The 23,078-nt window shown below is 35.8% G+C and overlaps 1 protein-coding gene across 3 annotated transcripts in view; it reads right to left on the bottom strand.

Moving 5' to 3' along the window:
* The window catches only part of SLK (STE20 like kinase), a 49,683-nt gene that overhangs the window by 23,379 nt on the left and 3,226 nt on the right, over positions 1 to 23,078 (bottom strand). For all 3 annotated transcript variants that reach the window (XM_036385243.1, XM_054515650.1, XM_036385245.2), the window contains exons 2-4: positions 5,046 to 5,210; positions 2,669 to 2,717; positions 2,107 to 2,256 (exon numbers count right to left, since the gene is read on the bottom strand). In XM_036385243.1, the coding sequence (XP_036241136.1) occupies positions 2,107 to 2,256; positions 2,669 to 2,717; positions 5,046 to 5,210 (364 nt within the window). The remainder of the gene's footprint in view (positions 1 to 2,106; positions 2,257 to 2,668; positions 2,718 to 5,045; positions 5,211 to 23,078) is intronic.

Below are 23,078 nucleotides of genomic sequence, written 5' to 3'. Positions count from 1 at the left end.
CTATGAAGTCTGTATTCATCAAACATGGCACCAACTGTCTCATTAATTCAACAAATCATTCAATTTTAAATTTCAGGACTCAAATTTTCACAAAGTTACATTTCCTCTTCATCTTACAGGTTTCTTTCCACATGATTTTTGATTTTATAAAAAATACTTGAAAGCTGGCATGTATACTCTTCATTAGTATCTACCCAAAAAACATTTTACCTCTTTGCAATTAGTTATCTATAAAGCACTATATCTCTCACTCTTAAAAAAAGACATTTAAATAAGTATTATATGCTTATAACAGACATAATTTTGTTAATGAAGATCTAGAGATTAAAGCAAAGGGACAAAGAGCCATATGTTGCCATCTGTAATCTGTACAAAATCACTTGATGGGCTCAATACGTGAGAAGTCTAATTTTACTCTGGGAAAAAAAAAACAGGACTAAAATCTATTGGTTCAATAAAAGAAATTTACTTGCCATTCACACATCTGTAAAAAAAGGAATTATACATTTCTTTGTGTAACAATCCAAATACAAGTAGTTTATAAGGAGTAAAATGCTCCTTCAAAGGATGCTGTACATTTTTCATAATTACATCAAGTCTTTTTTTAGAAATCTTAATTAGCAAACCTGAATGCATCACCAAATGCACGTGAGAAAGAAATCTCCTGTGGTCTAAACTGTTAAGTAGTATCTTGACAGCCTGCAAGGTGATGTATACCAGCTAAGCTTGACAAAATCTTAAAGTAGTTCCAAGTCTGTATGAGGAGAAGCCAGGTCATGTGAGGAGATGAACTGAAACAAATTATTCTCTCTGACCATGAGACTCCTGCTGTGATCCGTGGTTTCTTCTACAGCAGTGCCAAGAAACTAAGACAGTGGTTCCATTACATTTACACATCAGGCCTATGACCCCATGTGCATCACTAAATGTTCTGGCTCCAAAGAAAAGCTGCACCAGTAAAGTTACATGTACTCTGCAGACTAAAAGAAAGCCAGATGCAAGGACTGTGTGTACAAGGAATAATCTTGTACAGAAGGCTCCACAGGAAAAGCACAATCACACTGAACTGATCAATACAGCAAAGCAGGTTCTTAAATATTCTCAGTTTCTAATAGAGAAGGTGCACAGTACCTTGCTGAGACGTGATCAATACGAGTTAGGCAGGAGATATATTCCTGACTTTGGACACATCTTGCTTACATTTAAAAGGAAAGTCTGTATCAAGGCTGCAAATTTAGAGCCCTGGTTCCCTGTGGCAGTATTCTGATTTTCCTTACCTCTGCCCTCGGTGCATTCAAAGAAATACAACTGATCAAACTGATCCCATGCAGAGGGAAGGCTTTGAAACCTGAGCGTGGGCAGGGATGTCATGGAACTATGCCATGGGTAGAGGCACTGCAAAGGCTGACAGCTTATACACATTTTCCCCTGAAACAAAGTGGATCCAGATAATTCCTGCCCTTTCCTGGCTGAATGAAAGGATGCTATTCACCACCAGCAGCCCTTTGTCAGTTCTGCATGGAGGAATCCTCATCAGACTAAAAATGTGGATGACTGCTTAAACTTACATTTAAAAAAACCCAGAAATCAACAATAGTAAGCTGTATTTTGTTCCAGACTGTTCTGTCTTAATTTTAGTGCAACAAACAATTGAAAAAGGAATGGAAAAACTAAGCTGGATGATTCAGATTATTACATCTCTCTCAAAGGAAGAGACAACAGTACAAGGTACTGCTTTTTGCTGGCTGTGAAGAATGTTCCCTTTCCAAACTAGTAACTTCAAAGGGAAGTTCTGATGCTATCACAGTGAAGGTAAGTATAATCAGGAACTTTATACTAAGAAACAGCAAGATCTATGATGACTTCTTGTGCTGATTTTGAAGTATGAAGGATGTCATAAGTAGAGTCAGGATATTTGCTCAAGTTTTTTTGCTTTGTTTTTTCTTCCTTGATAGCACCAAACCACTTGCTTCTGAAAAACCTCTCATTGTTAGATTGGTACTTCAGTAGGTAAATATTGAACCTTGACAAACTGCAGCTTAAGGAAAACACAATTAAAAGACCATGCCAAGTTCCAGGAAAGAGTTTTATTTGCAACGTGCTTACCTAGTTTAATGTCTCCATCTAATGTGAAAAGAATATTGCCAGCTTTTAGATCTCTGTGGATGATCTTATTCTCATGCAAGTAGTTCAGTGCTTCCAGTGTCTGCCTGCACACCACTTTGATCTGTGGCTCTGTTAACGGCCTTTCAAGCTCTACAAGAGAGAGACAGAAATAATCACAACATTTTTGCATTTTATGTTACATGTTCATAGCAAACCCTATAGGAACATATGGGGAAACTAATTAATCTGACAGATTCTAAGCAACACATGTGAGAAAAAAATTCTCTCTTAGAATACTTGCTCCTTCCAGTAAAGATTTTATTCCTTGAATCCAACCCCCTTCTCATTATGAATTATGTATTCCTACCTATCTGAACTGTGAAAAAACTACATGATTTAAAGACTGGTTCTTTTGTGTGTTACATAGAGATGCTAAAGACCAGATCTTTTACAAAAATATTTGCATATCAAAACAATACACATATGAAATAAGTCTTACAGTATATATTATCACTTTAAGGTATTAGATTATTATTATTATTAGTTGAAATAACTTATTTACCCAACATTACTGCATCTACTGCTCCTCCTGCACAAAATTCAATCAGGATCTGTATATAAATAAATAAAAAAAATATAGAGATTAGAAATTAAATAGTTCCACTGAGCTGAATCATTGATTAAGGGAGCATTTTTGGGAGATGAGAGTTTCAGAATATTTGGCCTCATCAAGTTATTTTACTAGCCTGCAAAATACTGGTACTCTTCCCCAGCTAAAAGTAGGGCTGTACTTCTCAACAAATTATTTGAGAAATGCCTCAAGACCCTCAGACAAAAGTTTTAATCCAACTATAAAATAGCATAATAAAACTTATAAAACATAATGATACAGTCAGCTTAAACCTACTCCTTGTAATGTGATTTACATAATCCCTGCAAACTCATTTCTCAGTTATTAAGCTCTACTCCTATACTATAATCTCTCTGACTGAAAAGTCCAAGAGCTAAATGATTTTCCAGTAGCTGATGCTATCTCCTATATTGTTTCAGACAAGACGAAAATACAGAAAAAATGCTCTGAAAAGCCAAATAAAATTATTACATTCAGATGTTTACATTAATTTTCCTTTTTTTTCATTCATGCCTACAATACTTCAAGGCCTTTATCCCAGAATGTAATAATACCAGAACAAGTCCATCCCCAGTTCTGAGTTTCCTTTTGAAACAAAAATATACTCCAATTATTTATGAGCACAAACTATGCTGCTATGAAGGACAGAAAGAACATAAACAAAGGAGAAAGAGGGGAGACAAAGAGAATGAGAAGAGCATTAAAGAGGAAATCATGTCCAGGACTGAATCACGTCCACTCGTCCTTATGTAGTTTTTTTTCTTTAATTTGAACTTTAAATATTATAAATTATAATCTACTGTCTGAGAGTTAAGAAACATTTCTTCTCAGAATCTCAACAGTCAAGATGATTGGAATTAGTGTGTTATTTTTTATTCTTCTGTAGAGTAATTTAAAAATCAGCGTATAATTGCTGATAAAAGAGGAAACCTCAAAGTATACCTTGTACCACAACATTTATATATACACCACTTATTCACATACTTCAAATTATTATTGCAATTAATCCTCACAGCAATGGTACCAACAAATATATTATATAATGCAATTCTTTGTAAATCCTGTAAACATTCCATTTACAAGCTTCTGTGTGCCAAGTAGGTAAGTATGGGAATTTGTACATCAAGAATTTATTTCTCTAAAATTTGTAGTTTGGTCTGACAAAGATCTCTTTGCTAGAGAAATCACGTTTCTAATCTTGGAAAGCAAACATGTATTTAATGTCCAACTATCATTCTTCTCTTTTTTCCCCTCACTAAATTTTGTTTATTTACCACATCATTAGCCTTGTGGCTTACAAGCTCCTGCATTTTACTGTAACTATGTATCCAATTTTATTTTCAAAGTGTTTACTTCTATCTTTATTCTGCCAGTGAAGCCTACCCACTCAGTTTCATATTGTGCCTCTATGCCTACTTGCTTTCATGCTGACCTTTATGCACTGAAATTTTTTCACTATTCCACTGTTTTATATAATAATTTACTCTGCACTGAGATCACCAAGTTTTGAGCTTAGCAAAACAAATGTGCATCAGGAAACAAGGTATTACACTTCCACCATTTGTTCAAAGAGTAAAGCTTATTTGTAAGACTCCCAGGAAATCATCTTTTATTTGTTTTAGGTACCTTTTTGAAGTACATGCTCTTTAAAAAAAACCCAACCCATGTATTCTTTGTACCATTCCAAAAGCAGCTATAAATATTGCACTGGATTACCTACAAGTGCAAACTGTTTTGTCACAGCTGAAGCCACCCAAGCACACAGCCAGGGTCAAGCACAGCAGGGATGTGCAGTCCCACATACCATACACTCTGCACGTCAAGGTACAAATACCCAGGGTTTAGTAAATTAATTACTGTTCAAGTCCTGCTAAACTGTCCTTCCTCCTGGGAGTGCCAATAAACCCCCTAGCATCTAAAGTATGGACTTCACAGGCTGACCTTTTCAGCTCTTTATTTATTTTTCAGGTGTGGATTCCAAGTCTCACTTAAAATCATGCTAATGTAATTGAAATCTGAGTCCTGTTGTTACAAATAAGCACCAGCTGAGAACTCTCTCAATACACAAAATGAACTGCTAATTTCCACAGTCAAACACCCGACCAAATGACTCAGGCTAGCACAGTTTTGCAGTGACAATTTCCTAAGTCATACCCACAATTTCCAAATTAGTTTTGAAACTGAGTAGTTATCCCAACAGTGACAATGCAGATAAAATCTGACAAATAATATTTTGATAAAGAAAAATGTGTAATTTCAATAACCTTTTGAAATAAGAAAAAACATTTGGAAAAAGAAAAATACTTACCCACAGATTGTTTTCATAGTAGAAAGCATCTAGGAGTTTGACAATATTAGCATGATCACAGGATGCTAAAATATCAATCTCCACCATGTAATCTTCAAGTTCTTCTTCTGATTTAGTATCTATCACCTTTGCAGCGGCCAGAACTTTAGTTTCTTTGTTCTGAGCCTGTAAAAGAAAAGTCACAGCAAACATTTACATTAATTTCACCAGAAAATTGTCACCAGCAAAAAACCCCCAGAAATAAAGCAACTCTCTCTCTTGACACTTCTGTACAAATTTCTAGGCTCCAGTTTCCTCCTCTACAAAAAGAGAATCCCTGCATATTATACAGGAGATAAAATCTAGCAGAAAAAGGGTTTAATAACTTTTCTCAAGGCCAAGAAACAATGAAAGACATGTAAAACCACTTAATTCTAATCACATTCTTTAAACTATCATCAACAGCTCAGGATACTTGCTGCCTTACTACGATGAAGTTTTGTGCTGCTCCTCAAACACCATCTATTAACACAAGGCAAGGAGTGGCAAGGAGTACAAGGAGCCTCCAGCCTCTGTTTCTGCCCTTCTGACTCTCCCCACGTCGTGGCAGCACCGCTGCTCCCAAAGCCAGGCAGGGAAGCAGATCCTGCAGCAGCAGCAGCTGAAGCTCCTCTCCAGCCAGGGGCTGTATGCTGTATCCCAGCTTCAGGAGCTGCCAAGCCATCCTTCCTTTGCCTGGCATTTTGCTGCCTGTGCTTCAGCAGCCTGGGAGGACTCCCCAGGTGGGAGCCATGGAAGGTGGGGCACTGCAAATGCTGCCAGCTCTCCTGCACTGCTCCTCACCCACACAACAGGGACAGGGACAAGTGCAGAACAACTAAAGCAAAGGGAAAACAAGACTTTGGGTACCCAAGGAAAAGAAAAGGCATTTCTGCTGTGCATTTAAATATTCTTTGGCTTTTTTCAAACATAAGAAATTACAGACAAGTCAGGTGAGTTATTTAAATAGCAAAACATTTCAGAAACCAGGAGATACTACTTATTAAAAGGACACTGCTGAAACCTAATCACAAAAAAATATATACACTCTCTAATAATTCTCTTGTAAGTTATGTTTGAAGGAATGCTCAATTCCAAGCTGCAGCAAGCTTCAAACAAGTGTATTTTTCTCAAGTCATCATAAAAACACTATTTTGTTAGTGGTTACCTCTGAATAAAGGAAGTGCAGGACTGAAGTCTACTTCACCCATTGATCATGAAGACCATGAATCCAAGTCCTATAACTTACTCCACTGAGCTTTTGACATTCAAATGAAATTAAATGGCAAGGAGGGACACAGGCTCTCTCTTAAGCAGCAACAGACAAGGATCTACGAGGGGAATTCCAGCTTCTGATGTGCAGCATCACAATGCAGTTCATGTCTCTGCTGGTGTGGATTGTGCATGGCCCTAAAGCTATTTTGGGATGATCCCAGGACAGGACACAGCAAAAATCCCAAAACCTGAACTTTGTCACCTAATGACTTTACACCAATATCAAAAAAAAACTGGTATCAGACAGCAAGTAAGAATTCTTAAGAATAATTCTGAAGATCTAAATATTATTACTTGCACAGCTATAAATAATTCTCTCTATCTGGCAAAAGATAATAAAATATTTAAAGATAAACATTTATATTAACATTCAGTAAAACAGCAGTAACAGCAAAACACACTTATAAAGCATAGTCCCAGCTGATTCATCTCATGTTGAGGGTAAAGGTTTTCCATTACATTTCTTTTTATCTCAATATTCTTTCCAAAACAAAAAACAACCAAATCTTCCCAACCTCAATATTTGCCCTCCCATGTTTAACAACAAAGATAAGTAATCTGTATAACATCATTTGAAAACCAACTACTGAGAAGGTTTCTAACACACATTCTAATAATAAAAAGGAAAAGGTCTGCTTAGTAACACAAACAACATTTGTTTTGGTTTCATGCTTTGTAGCAAGAATGAAACACCAACCTTCCTATTCTAGAGCTGCACTGTAAATTAAACACAAAAAGTGAAACAGATGTCTGACCACAACAGAATTGGACTTGGTAGCTTTACTTGTGCAGAAAAATGTTTTGTAAAGCATTTCTAAAGAAGTCAAATTCTAGCTGCAAATGGACTTTTTTGAAGCCTGCATGGCCACATGCTCTTCACTTAAAAAAAAATAAAAATACTTAAAAAATAAAGCTGAAATTAATTTTTACACAAATTTGCTTACAAACTATATAATGGCAATAGTATTTTGTTTAAATAAACCATCTACATCAGGTAACAGGCTGTTACTGCTTCCAGATTCAGTTTCACCTTTAAGCAAGAAGGGCATTGCTAAGTTAGTGTAAATGATTACATGCTCAGGAGTTTGCTACATTTACAGCATATATTGTTTTTTTTTTCTACTGACAGAACACTTTGTATTTTGATTTTGCCCAGATCCTTTTGCTTAAAGTAACTAGAAATCTGCTTTGAGTATGCTTCTACGATTTCCTCCTTGTGGCAGCTCTATTAAAACACCTCATTACAAATAATGAATTATTATAGAGACAGTGTGATTATCTTTATGAGCATCTTAACAATTATAAACAAAACAAATGTTTGCCTTTGTTCTGCCTCAAAACAGTAAAATTTTGTAGGTCTAGATCCAGACTTTTTTTCCAGCTCTTAAAAGAAAAAAGCTTTAGAATTAGCATATTTCCACTGGCTATTTCTGAGGACTGATGAAACATTTTAAGTATACATCAAACAACACCTTAAAAAAAAAAAAAATGTTTTAAAGTTCTTTTTGAATAAGGCATTAGTCATCTCCACCCCACAATGCACTCTATGAAAAATACCCATCTATTTGTCTTACTGTAAGTAACGTGCTCTTTTCAACTGTGTAGAAAAGGATTTTACTGTTCATGCACAAGATTTATGAATCACTGTACTGTACAGTGAAAAAAAAACCCTCTTTGGATTAGGAGGAACAAAAAGCACTTGCAACTTTGTGTGGGTATGTTTGTTTTTTCTAAACTTTGGCTGAAGTCTTTCTTCTTCCACAAAACATTCTCCAAAGGTCAGAGCCAGAGGAAAAATGATTGTCTAGAATCAGTCCTGATTTGCACATGGAAATTCTGCATTTGGGTACACCAACAATTAAAGCCAACCTGCCATTTATGTTACAGGATATATTTTGAAAGTGCAGAACTTCTGAGTAGCTGTAGCCCAGCAGTTTCTTCCTGTATTTTAGCTCTCAACTACTAATTCAATTTATTCCAAATGCTCTGCTTAAATACATTTGATTCTGTGTCTAGGATTAAGTGACTTAAACCTCAGTCCTATGCTAAGAAATCCAAACCAGCATTTTCAATGATTATGTGCAGACAAGGAAGAAAGGGGTAGAAGGATTCATTAACAAAATTTGATCTTTTCAAAAGATACATACATAATAGATGAAAACCAAATTGGAATAACTCATTCCCTCAAGACGTGACTAATGCAAGATGACATGGAAATTATTAACTGTTACATGCAACAACACACAAATATTGCAATCCTTCCAGTAAAACTCCTATTTGGATTATGTATTGAAGGTTACTACAGCAAATATTTTAACTTAAGGAGAAGAAATGCACAAGGAAATAACCTGCTGTATGTTACAGCATAGTTCTTGTAAGGGATGGCACAGTCTCATCAGCTGTCAATGCACAGAAAAGCACACTTAATTCTAAGTTAAATACTTTGAAAAAGATGGATTGCAGTCTTGTATAGGATAAATCATCTTAAAAATTACAACTTGCAAATGAATATGTCTGAACCTACATCCCTTACTGGAATGGCAATGTACATCTAATGCACAAATGCATTGCAGAAATCTGAAAACGTCTCAAGAAAGAAGAATAACCATTCCACACAAAACCAGGCCCTACAAGAATGTGAAATTAGTGACTCCACCCTAACAATGCTGGATTTTTGCACGGGGTATCATATAACTAACTGTAAGTTCTAGAGGCAGAAGCTTTGTGAAGAGACTGACAGCAGAATATTAAAAGGTAGTTTACTATCCAGGCACCAGGCCAAGAAGTTGCATATTCCCAGCCCTGGACAGCAGGGAGAGCAGAGCTACTGCTCCACAGTAATGGGATTACAGCTCAGAGATAACACATAGCCTTTCATCTTCTGATGACCAATATGAAGTTTCAGCCTTGCTTGTGAGGAGCTGTTTCAGTTTCGGATCACCAGCAAATGCTTCCTTCCCAACTGTGCATCTCCTCTGCAATGCAGCTTCAAAAATTAAACAATATTTACAACTGAAAAAAAGTAAAGTACATCCTTTACCTCTTGCTCAGCCAGCCAGGAGCAAAGCTGAGATATGAGATAGAAAATTGTTCATCACCTTTCCTCCTGATGCCTGATCTCTTGTGAGATGTTACATAACCTCACTGCATGTTTTGCAGGCAGCAAAACAAATCAATTAAGAAGCTTTTCCTTTCTGACTCATTCTTCTCAACAAAACCATATAGTCACAATCATGGATCATCAAAGTTGTCAAAAGGGGAAAAATATACACATCCCTATTCAGCAGAAGATGTTTTTTCCCCACATAAAAAGCTCCACTTTTGTGTAAAATTGGGATTGTAAGATCTAGCTCCACATAAATTTTCTGACAGTGCCTGGGTAATCAGTACTGAAAGGCTGGCCTTGTACAACACAAAGGCAGGAGCTGTTTCTCTGAGCTACCACAGAGCAGAGATTTCAATCTTTCTTAGAACATATGAATTAAGGAAAAAAAAATTGCTCTCATTTTAAATTTTAGCAGCTCTATCAAATAAAAATATAAGCAGTAGTGTGGCCTACTGAAACAACTACAGTGGACTTTTGTATTGTCAAAGTTTCCTATAACATAATTAACAATGTCCTGTACATTTTGAAACTAAAAAAACCTTAAATGATTGACCAGTATCAAGTGTTCAAATTTCTTTTCAAAAACATGGAAAGGTGTTGTTCATCAGTGAATTTTAGAAGTTACCTTAGATAAAAGGAAGCATTAATTCTAACATTAAATGTTAAAAAATGTAATTAAAGTATCAGTTTGAATTCAAGAGCAAATAGCTACTCTTGCAATATTAAACCAGTTTTATCAATAAAACACAAGTTCAGCCAATGAAGAAGACAGCAACCTCCACAGACTTCTGGAAATTAAGATGAGTCAGTCATTTCAAAGAAGTTGTTTTTTGCAACAATCTTCACTGCGAGATGTTTGAAAATGCAGTAGTAATAAATTTTTAAAAGAGAGATCATTTCAATTTCTTGTTTAATTATAGATATGCTTGGCCCAAGGAATTAAAAACCAGCTAACTTCAGTTAAACCTGCTGAAACTTGTTGAAATGACGGATACAGAAGATTTATTCAAAAGTTAATGAAATGAACTCTCTCCCAAAGAAGATGATACACCCTTGAACTACAGCTGATCAGCCAAACATTTTCCCAGCCTGCACAACGTATCACAGCTACCCTACTATACAGTTTCTTCTGCTTAATTAAATTCAGTTTCTCTGTTTAATGCTGGGGAAAAAAACCAACCAAACAACAACAACAAAAAAAACCCCACCAAAAACCAAAAACCAACAACCCCTGAAATAGAAATACAGATAAAAGTGCCTCTGTTTCCTACAAGCAAATGCTCCTCCTACGAAAGTGGAGGCCAGGGTTCATCCCTGACTGCTGAAGCATCTTTATGATCCTGTGGTCTGGTGTTGCCTTTGTGGCTACGCTCGTTTGGGAGCTGTTTCCATGACAACTTCACTCTTTTAACATTATCCTTGTACTTCGTACTTACTGAGGTTCTTCTGCTTCCTCCACAGTTGGTTTCTGAGGATTCCACAAGTTATTTTTGGGAGTGGTATGAAATATAATTTTCATGTTTAACCTCATGTTTCCCACTAAGTATTCTCATTAATTCTGTGGTATTTTGTGTACTAGCTAAGTAGAGTTTCCATCCTGATTGCTCATGCTTTGTGCCACTGAAATTAGGAGAATACTTATATTCATCTTTGAGGAGTATATGAGCTGAACTGGCAAATATGTGCAAAATAACTGAAAAAATCCTTTACAGTGAACTTAACAGAAGATATCAGATTTCAGCATAATTCTTACTTAAGCAAATACATGTAAAACACAGAGTAAAAAACAAGAAAAAATTGCTAAATACCGGCAAGAAAAAAACAGCTATGCTGTTCTGTAATAACACATCTTATTTTCCCTTCTCTTGCTGCATGATGGCTTTCATAAAAGCAACAGGGAAAACCAGCTGACAATACTGGGAAAGCATTCGTAACTAAAGCATTAGGTGGTATCAGAGGTGTATGTGCAAAGGAGTGGCATTTTTTCCCAAAATTCACTTATAATAACTGTACATCCTACTTGCTAAAGCAGCATTGAAACACACAATACTGCACTGCAATCAACTCCTAAATTTGAGAAGAGGGAGGTGTGACAAATTGAGATTTATCCCCACAGCGCTAAGCTGCTTTGCCAGTATCTTTCCCCTGCAGAGGACACTAACAGTTGCTGGCAGAGGTTCTGAGTTTTATCCAGCAGCAATGACAGCCCCAAACTAACTTAAACCTCCCAGAAAGACAGTAACACAGTGGATCTTCATCTTGCATTACAAATATCCCACAGTTATTTCTTTGGTTTTGTTTCATTAAGGAAAAAACCAACACAATGCTTAATGCTTACGAATTCATTTTAGTGACTACAGCTTAAAATTCAGTCTATTCCAATAATAAACACACCTTTATTCCAAATGATGTAATTAGGAGTGCTTCCAAGAAACAAGGTTATCAAGAAATAATTTTTAATCACACCATAATTACTAACTTCAGCTGTTCCCTACAATTAAGACAAACAAGAAGTCAGAGTTGAAGCTGTGTACAGACTGTGGTTTTATCAGAAAATTAGCCTACTGCCAGGTTGAGAATTTTATGTTTTGCTTTTGATTATTTTATGATTTGTCTGAATGTAGGACTTAAAAAACTTCCAAGTCCTTCATCTGGGAACTTTTTGCTGTAATCTTGTTTCTAATCATTAACATCTGTAAGGAGCTTTAGTTCACTGGAGCTCAGAGCCAGCATTCCTCCTGCTAACCCCTTTCCCAAGGAGACATTTGGAGCAGCTGAAGCTCACTGCAGCCTTCTCCAGACACAGACACCTCAGAGTCTTTTGGCTTCATGAGCACCAAGTAATTTTGTTTACTCACACTTTGCAGACTAGTGTACATCCACAGATGTACAAGTATAGATCTACTACACTCCTTTTTTTACTTTTTTGTCCTTTTTTTTTTTACATAGAGTGGCTCAGTCAACCCACAGTTCCTCAGAGTTAAATTACAAAACAAAACTGCTTTGCCCAGAGCTTTTTAGCCAGATCAGATGCAAGATGGCTACAGCTGTTTGCTGACCCAGCACAGCCATTCATTACGACAAAACAGGAAAAAAACAGAGCATCTGACTTGAGCATGGAAAATTCTGTCCTTCCCAACTGGATATCAAGAAGTCAACAACATAATAAAGAAAGAAAAATGACAATTTCTTTGGGCTTTAAGAACCCTTCAACAAAGGCCTTCTGACATGTTACTAGGGGAACTACATAGTCCCAGAAATGCAATGTGGCATAGTCATTAGGTTAAAAAAACTTGCTGTCAAAAAAAGAATATTATTAAAAACTCTACATTTCACATAGCAGAAGGAAGGCATTAAAAGACCAGCACTAAGACAATTTATTTTATGTATCTATTGGAGAAAATGATGACCTATAACAGATGTAACTTAACTGTCATTTAAAGTGTAAACATCTTATAGCTCAAATATATGGCAAATTTAAGAAAAGGTTCTGTATAATTTGATACTGAAGTGTGAGCCATGTTCAAATTTCACAACAAACACAGCTAAATAGCCAGAGGGGAAAGATTAAATTAAACAAGATGAATGAAGCATCATCACCCCTTTTCATTCTTTGCCCTCCTAAAATGAACACTTCATATGTTTTAAGGGAATACTTCATATGTTTTAAGAGAAAAACATAAACTATATAGGCAGTTTGAGATTTAGTGTTTTACAAAGAGATACGGTTGTAGCAGAGGGAAAGGAAATGAGACAATACATAAATACTACACTGAAACTGGCAACAACTATTGCAAAACTATCAAAGCATATATTCTGTTGCTTCACACATAAACTAGTCTGTTAAAATGAAACTTCCTCTATTTCTGAAGGAGTAAAAGATAGAAGTAGAGTAGCTTTAAAAAGTTTCAACTAAAAAGCTGTACATCATTATCCCTCACTTCTAAGTGAAATTGTTACAGAAACTAATTCATATTCTATTTATAGTATTTATATGTTTTAAAAATAAAATTTAGAATTCTAGCAGGGACTCATTCATTCCTTACATACCATCTCTAAGGCAATCTAACAGAAAGCAACTGCAAAGACAGCAACAACAACAAAGAAATCAACAATTAAGCTAGTGTCATTCAGCACTCTGTAATGTAAACAAGTTATTTTCAAGTCAGTCCTACTATAATGAACTTTATTAATTATTAAATTCATTCTGCTGGTATATGCTATTTAATGCTAGTACAGTCTACAACTTGACAGTAGTTTCTCTTGTGCTGTAAATCCTGACCCTAAAGTTTCACAGTACCTCACAAGCACAAAATGAAATTTCAAAAGGTGCCTCACACAGCTTAGATAAGCTGGCTACCTTTGTGCTGCAAGTACAATAACTCAAGAGATGAGAAAGAGCCTTCTCAATAAACATTTGGTATTCCTTGACAACTGGCTATTCAAGTACCACAAAAATAGCACCCTGGGTTCTGCAAATGAACTTCATTCATATTCAACACTGTAGTGGAATATGCTGCTTTCTGATGCTGCCTTTCAGATTAACTGTTTGGTTTGTTGGGGGTTTTTTTAATTGTTGAATTTAAACAACTAAACAATTAAGAAAATTGACTACTCTGAGAAACTATATGAATGCAAATCCTATTACTTATCAGCAATTCTCAAACGAAATTTTAATTTAGAAGCATGCTACTGATGGTATTTTTAAAATTCTCATGTTCTATGCACTTGCTGTTTGACATTTTACTGATTACTGTAACTTGTTCAGAATTTACCTAGAATGCTACTGATAAACACAAATGGCCATGGGAATAATTGCATAACTTGATAAAATTATTTTTAAAAAACCCAGATATACAAATAAAGACAAAATTTTTCAAGTCTGTGAAAAGCACAATGCACAAAATGTGCAAAGGAAAACGTAGTCTGTTACTCAGGCATCTGCAACTAACAAACATTTATCAATATAAGGTTTTCACCTAATGTTGGAACATTGTTCTTCCTCTGACAGACCTGTTGAGAGTCATGGTAACATTGAACAGTTAATGCTTCTTCCTGAACATCTCCTGTGCTTGTTCTTGCCTCATAACTGTGTGGCAATGCTACTTCTCATGGAATTATGGAAGCTTTATCTTGTCCATGTCCTCAAGAAGTGATGTTGCATGGCTCCTACGAGGAGGAAATCACTTCATTTATTTTTCTTCTTCTCTATCTCTTATGTTTTTTTCTTTTAATTGAATATTAGGCTGAAAGCTTTTTGAAGCAGATGACTATCTTTTGTTGTACATTTGTACAGTGAGAGGGAACAAAGAATTCCATTCCCTTTGGAAAATTATCAAAGCCACTTCTTGCTCCAGAACACCTTACTCAACTCAAATTCAATTCAGTTTCTGTACCTTCCTCATATCAGTTAGATTTAGTGCCAAATAAGAAGTCTTAGAAAATTTTCAGTCTTTTCTAGCAGTTATTGAGCATACCTAAAGTAGAAAAGAGAATCACCACCTGAACTAAAACTGGGATCATGGGCTTATAGTCAACTTGCAGTTATGCCTAAATAACAGAATGCACCTAGCATGGACCTCAGTGGTGCTAAGGGACAGAACCACTGGCTGATAAAAACACCACCAGCATTTCCCATAAGTACCTTTTCCTTAGTAGTTGCTAACAGCAAATGGCTCCTACAACAGGAACAAGTCCATTTTTCCTTTTGTCCTGACTAAAAGCATTCGTCTGACATACCTTAACAACTCCACAATATTAATATGCAACCCTTTGACAGCTACTGAAGCCAACGCTGACAACACGCTGTCAGTTTTCCCTTCCATTGGCAGTGTCCCTTGTCTGGCCCTCTCGTGAGCTGGCCTGGGCAGCCAAGAAGATTACATGGACAATCAGCTTTTGCATGGCTTAGTTCCTGAAGCAGATCAGCACGGGGTTGGCAAGCACCAGGCCTGTCACAAGGAAGGATGTGGGAAGGACAATCCCCTGCCAGAACCCTGCCTGCACCGACCTGCGCCAGCCCAAACTGCTGTGGAAAAGAGTCACGGTAAGACCCTGACACTCATCATTTCAGTGTCACTCCTGCACTTACTAAAATGCACTGCTTTGGACAGCAATGTGTTGTTGACTGTTTCACTTAGTAAATATCACAGTTCCACAGTGTTTAAATGCTTTTTAGGGATTCAGAATAATCTTTATATTGCACTGGCTAAAAGCGAGGTCCTATGTCGGGCCTTTATAAAGTCCACAAATTTACAACAGCATCAATAAACGCTGAAACAAACACCACAAACAGTAGAGGAAAACAAGCCTGTACATGAGCTCCTTTTTATATTTCACTTTTAAGTGCTAAGGCCAGTGTGTGGGGGTTTTGTTTGTTTTTATTCAAATGCAACACAAAAATCAACAGGCAGCTTACTGGGCTCTTAAGCTGGCCAGAACCCCTATATTTGCTACCAAGAGACAGTTTGAAATTCGAGCTACAGCCAAGAGCAAAGGGGACATTGTCAGGTACCCCAGCTATCCCTGTCAACAGGAAACACTTCTCAGTATTGTTTAAATGGTGATTTTGAAGTTTTCACACTTTCCTTCCCAGAAAGTGTGAAAAATAGCAGACAGGTTACTTTTAAACTTGGTTAGTACATCTCCACTAATAGCAAAAACTAGTTGGAAAGAGTGAAAGACTAAAAAAGCTCAGCTTAACTCTGAGAGTATCCATTTCTCCACATTACTGGGATGATTTGAGTTTGTTTTGGGGATAATTCCTGCTCAAACTATTCTGACTATAATGCTCCACGATGAGCACAGCTCACAGTGTGCTGCTGTAGCTGCACAGACCTGAGTTTCTGACCCTTGACTATCCAACAATGAAACCCAGAGAATTTTTGCCTGAATGGTGAACTGAAGCATTTGTAGCATCCACAGAAGAAAGTAAGAGAATGAGAAGGACAATCAAAATTATTAAAGGGCCAAGCTGTTGTCTTATAGTAAGCAGACTAAAAAGGTTGGGCCTTAAACAGGAAAAGCTGAAGGTGGGGCAGGAACATGACTGAACTTTACAAAATAAAAAAGGCACCATGTGAATTGAATAAATCCTGATTCAGACAATGGTTGTGAAGGAGATGAGGGTTAACTGCAACATTTTCATTTTTGCTGAGGTACTCAATAAACATTTCTCTATTATTGTTTTACTGCCTTTTGATTACAAAGGTATTAACTATTTTCCTGGTAAAATACTATTTAGAAATACAATTTAAAAGTTTTCTTCTATAATGCACAGTGTAGAAGTATTGGAGAAAACCTTTTGTTTTTACAGCATAAACCTGTTTCAGGAGAACCATTACCTAGGAGATAAAGAAATAATAAAATCCTTAGTAAAAAATCTTGCCAAGTTATTACACTATCACTGACAAAGTTACAGTAACTTTCCTCAGAACCCTTTCTGAATCACAGCTATGACTAAACATTTCTGGAGACAAAACCCAGTTCCTTAAAGTCCTCCTTTAACAAGGAAGTCTCAGATCTAAAAGGACATTCAAAGAGATATGAAGAAAGCAAAGGGACAGTCTTCCCCCAGCTCATTACTAAATTAAATGGATTAAAACCCAATTCTGCCTTAGGATGGGGATTCACCATTGCTTCCATACCAAGTAAACCAATTGTGATGTAAGGCACAATCACAGTTCTGGGGTAATGGTTTCCCTGCCACAAAAATTTTACTTTCTGTTTGCCCACTCATTTTAAATAACTGCATTATTGCAACTGCAGAAAAAATCGTCCTGAAAATAATAAAGTTTGTTTAGTCACAATGGCATCCTTCGTTTTCAAATTTTCTGAAACAGATAAATTTTCAGGATAGACACTTGAAGGTAACAGTCAGTCCTCTGTAGTAACAAGAGATTTAGTTAAACACTAATCAATAAATTGATTTGACTATTGCAGTATGGTCTTAACTTTTCACTTCATGTTCTTCTCCACAGAAAGTTATGTAAAATTTGAAAATCATATCATAGAATAGCATGCCTCAGGTAGTCAGAATATTCTTTAAGCTACATTTTGTGTGGAACTTGATTCAAGCATGAGTCTAGGTTTGAGCAATTTCTTGCTCTAGGCTACAGGCAATCACCTAATTAGAAAATGGCTAAAAAATACAAACATGCAAGGCAGAGGGGAAATACTTTGTGCCTCACTCAGTTTCCGATTTACAATTCATGCTTAGCTCTTACATTAGCCTCTCTATACACACACATGCAATCCCACAAAATACTGAAAAATTCAGTCTTAATCCAAAATAATTTAAAAAAAATAAGGAACACCACCAGGGACAAATCTAGAACTTGAATATTTTAACTTGCATTTACATACATTGAAAACTCCTTCAAGAAACACCATATCTTCCTAAAACCAAGTAATTTAAGCAGGTGAATTAAATATTAAAAGAATCTTACATTAACGTTTTATTGCAATTTTTTTCCTTCAGGTAAATCTGCTGCTGCATATACTTCAGTTGGTTTGTGTCATGAATGTAGAGCATATTCAACAGAAAATCTGAAATGCCAGTAGAAATTAACATTTCCAGTAAAGCCTTCATTTTCTGTTGAAGTATGAATACCATTAGAAAATGGTGTGAGGTACCCTACTAGCTTTTATTGAATATTAGACAATCTTTATTGCCTGACATCCTTCAAACATATTCCTCAAATACTGGGTCTTTTTTCTTCTAATAAAAATTCCTTCCCATTTGTGAGTGGAGAAACTGTATTTCCACAGTTGACACATTTGAGATATATCTGAGACTTAAAATTTCTTTCAAGCTGTAATCATGTTAAAAAGTCATTAAATATGAGCTAGGGGGAGAATTTTATATGGTTTTGGAGAAAAATTATAAAACATCACTTTTTTACTCTGTGCTATTAAATCAGTCTGCTTTCTGTGCTATTAATTCCATCTGCTTTGTTTTCTAACAGTAAATTTCATGGCTTTTCCATCACTAAACATAGAAAACTGGAACAATCCAAACAGTATCAAAAGAAAAGATAGCACAAGCATTGTAGTTGACTAATTTGGCAGCTACTGTAAAATAAGACAATAGGCAAAAGAGGTGAGACACTATGAATTTGTCAACTCTGTGTATAATCTGAATATAATTAAAGGTTATTGGGGAAGCACAAAGAAGCAAAGACTGAAAAAGTATTTATAAATGACACATCAGCCACCAGGGTCTCAAGGAATGTATTTAAAATCTCAAATCAGAGAGTTTAATTACAGACTTCTCTTGAACAGAGACGCAACTGCCATTGAAGGAAAATGATGTTTACAATCTTAGGAGATTCTCAAAACGTGGGTCATGGCCCACAAAACATGGAATTCCTAAGTGTGCTCAATTTAAACAATGACAAAATCAAATAAAAAGAAATCTCAGACTGGGGATTGGGATATTTGCAAATACAAACCCAACAAATTATTTCTAAAATATTGTTTACAGGGTGGTCAAAACTATAATTTCAGTCATTACCAACAGAAACCTTTCAACTATTGCTCTGCAACACTCTAACATGTGTGTTACTACTTGAAGGCTTGTAGCTCTGGAGGACTCTGACAATGATTAAAGATTTAGCCACATTCTCTATAAAACTGTTAACAAACCCCAAAAATCAACAAAACCCCCCAAAAAACCCAGAGCAGAATTATCTAATTAAAAGGACTGCATGTAACTTAAGATAGAAGAATTATTTCACTAAGTCAGAACAGTTTAAAGAAGCTTCATTCTGCAATCTATTTAACTTGAAACAGTCACGTTTAGTTTTGAAATGTGAAGTTTTACAATCCAGACAAGAAACCACAGTCCAAACAGTTACACAAACAGTTAGCTAAGAAATATATCAGATGACATGAAAAAAACAAAAGGGAACTTAATAAACATGAATAAAATCAAATAATGAGTTCCTATTTACTTGGAGTTTTAAACAGTTTACATAACTATGCTCACACCTTGGAAAAGATGACTACCTTACCAAGAACTGATCATAAGCATTCTATAATTATCCTCCACAAACTGTCTGCAGTTTTAGTACCAAATGCAATAGACAATACATTACTCATAAGTTAAGTATTGTGATGCTGATTTCAAGCCAAGTGATGCAAATATGTCCAAAAAGAGAGACACGTGCTCTGCTCCTTTTGAATATTTCCTTGCTACAGACAAAAAGGAAAAGTAAGTAACTGGTAGCCATTTCAGTCAAGCAAGTTATCTCAGTCCACAATTTACAGATGACTTTCTGGCAGTACCATTTCCTCAGAAAACTTAGCTAGAGTGACAATAGGTGTAAAGAGCTCTGTAAAGTTTTCCCTTTGACAGATTTCCCAGAGTTTAAAACAGATACTCCCTTTTCCTTATCTGGTATCTTCTAATCAGGCTAAAACTGCAATAGTGTGAAAATAAAGATAACATTGTAGGGCAAGGCACCAAGCTGATCAGCAAGATTACAATCATCTGCCTTCTATGAACTGTCATGCATCTTTTTTCATCATTCACAGCAGCCCTAGACTCAGACTACTTTTACAGAGATTACTGTTCATAGCAAGCCTTAAGTAAAGTTTAGTTCTGTTTCACTTAGACTAAATATTTAAAATGTTATATTGGCACCTTATACATTACTCTCTTGAGAGTAAATCAACTCTCATATCTCCTCTATCTGCTAATGCCTCAATGGCTAAACAAAGCAACACAGCACTTTAGAGAATATTATTAATTCAGATCTCCTGAGGGCAACTGCACCATTCCACTGCTCCAGTTTAATAAGAGGTCAACTTATATAGTCAATTATGAATGAAAATAAATTAAAAGAAACCATATTTGTTATAGCAAACAATTTTAATCAAAATTGCCAAGAGTTCTGCACCACTGATTCATTCTTCTGTATTCAACTTCAATTTAGAACATTTTCACCTGCTATTTCTTTCCAGGTCTGGGCTCATGGCAGAACCACATGAAACTTGTCTGAAACACCATGTTTGACTGGAAACTTTCAAATATAAGTTTATCTTCCAACTAGTAGCAAACATGCAGGACTTCAGACAAACTCAAGCAACATCCTTCCACGGGGAACTATATCATCCATAAAGGAATGTCTGCAAAGTTTCAACAGTTCTACAAAATTCTTCTAAAGAATTAGTGGAACTAATGACACCACATCAGTAAAAAGATAAAGAGTAGAAAAAATAAAGCCTATCTGTGCTTCAAGCTTAGATATACTAAGTGGTCAAAATCAGTTCTTGGGATTCCTAGGTTACGGATCTAAAAGATATCCACCCTAGGAAGGAAGCAGCATGATCCATTACTATCATCTGGATAACTTCAAATTGAAATATCCAACTGCAGGAATTTAGAACAATGTGCTGTAAGTAAGACCAAAGAAGTTAGGAAGTATGAATTTTCCTTGTTCTGGCCCTTATTTGTTTATAGGTCAGACTAATTAATGCATTTTCTAGGATTAGAAAATAAGTTAATATGTTAGTGGTACAAAAAAGTACTTCTCAGCAGCTACTAGCAGTCAGTTCATATTTAAATATTGAAAGGAATTGAGAGCACATAATCATTAAATGACATAATTGGTCCATTCTTATTAAATCACTACTTAAAAATTCTATTTGTTTCTACCTGCTGTAGAAGACATTAAGGCAAAACCAGGCTGTCCTGTAAGTCATATAGGCACATTATAGATAAGATGGTTTCAAATACAGATACAAAAACTTAAATGAAGCAAAAGCATTGAATTATTTGACTTGAAGAAACACTCTTGTCCAAAGTCCACTATGACCAGCCAGAGATGAGCTGGTACTGGCAACTTCTGCCAATAGAAGTAAATATGAACACTTAATGTAGTTATAATTTTCAGAGATTAATGCAATTGGGTGATGCTGTTCACCATGATTAGGGTTATCAGCTCGCACAAAATTTCTTCTCTGAACTTAAAACAGATTTTTTTTTAACCGAGCACCAGTTAATTGCTCAGAGCTGGAAAACTTGTGCTAGTAACTTCATATGAAGTTTTCATTTCGTTTTCTGAACTCTTAAGACAACTTTTGTATACACAATGCTTCCAACATCTTAGATTTAGTGTAATTAATATAGTGTAATACTATAAAGGGGCAGAACACTCCAGTTCAAACAAAGAAGCCTGAATGAAATTCTAAGCAGACAAGTCCAAAGGATTCCCTAAGAATAATTAAAATATATATACTATCTCTATATACACATACCATATAGAGATACTCTGTCTTATAGCATATAGTGCCACACATGTTTTACCTCTATAGAATCTGTTCCCACAGAAGACTTAAAATTAGTACATTTGTGCAAATGGCACACATAAAAATCGTAATCATGGCTAAAAGTACATTAATTTCTTGGAGTAGTATCCCCTAGTAAAGGGCTCAGAGACAACTAGACACTATGAAAATGCCTTTCTGCAATGTAAATCTTGTATATGAGTGTACAATGTTCTTACTGCCAAAAGAGGCTGGCAAATTTTACTGAAATAAAGGCCCAAGACTTTATTTAACTCAAAAGATTAACTGAGGAAGACAAACATCATTAATGAAAATGCAGGTATCTGTAGCAAGAACGAGTCACACATCACATCAGGCATTTGAATGGTCTGTTTTCACACCATCTGAATATTTACTTCTGGGAATTCAGAAGATAGTTTAAAGTTGATGAAAGTCATGAACACACTGATCTACCTTGAAGCAATGTTTACAATGTGCACAGAATTTCGATTTGACACAACAGGGTACTAGAACGCACAATGCAGCAACATGATATAATAATGTAACTACTTTCTAAAGCAAACTGATGTAATTACAATAAGAGTCCATGTTTTTTTCAGGGCACTTAACCTAATCAAATCAAGAGCAGTTTCAAACTGTCCCTCTTTTGTTTTAGGAGCTTTTCATCTCTGACTGCCAAATTTCAAAGTTGGAATCAGCCTCCAGTGTCCATCAGAACTCTAGCAGTCCACTCAGTAATTCTAAATAATCCATGAAGAGCACATAAAAGAGATTAGAAAAAAATTCTATCATCAGGAAACTCGAAATTCTTTTCCAGAACCATCACCTGACACTGAAGTACTGCAATGATCTATAAATTGTAAAAGGACAGAAATCCACACCATTACTCATTAGCCAAGAGCAAAAAGAAAACAGCCTAAAAGTGGCCTCTTTGAAGAGCCTGAAAAGGGCCAGAATAAAATGTTCTACAGGGCTATAAAACCTTTGCCATCAGTAATCTGCAATTACAGAGCTCCCCTGATCACAAAAGACTTGCAACAGCAGTTGAAACAGAGTATTTCTGAACATTACTTACAGGTCTGTGAATACAAATGTATGAACTGTCAGAACTCAAAAACCCTTAGAATGCTGCAACAAACAGCTTCAAAGGAAATAAGCTCTTCTAGAAATTTGGTTAAGGTATTAAAAAAATAAGCAAGATCCTTGTACTTGATTGCAAAGAAGGAGAATGAATCACAAGTTTTCAATGACCTTAAGACTTCTGTACACAAAATGAATTATCACTGGACAGCGTTTCTAAGTAAATAATTTAATCAGGGAGGCTTCCAAGTACTGTCAGAATC

The sequence above is a fragment of the Molothrus ater genome, chromosome 8 (genome assembly GCF_012460135.2).
Source record: "Molothrus ater isolate BHLD 08-10-18 breed brown headed cowbird chromosome 8, BPBGC_Mater_1.1, whole genome shotgun sequence".
Taxonomy (NCBI): Eukaryota; Metazoa; Chordata; class Aves; order Passeriformes; family Icteridae; genus Molothrus; species Molothrus ater.
This window is presented reverse-complemented; position numbering and strand designations above follow the sequence as displayed.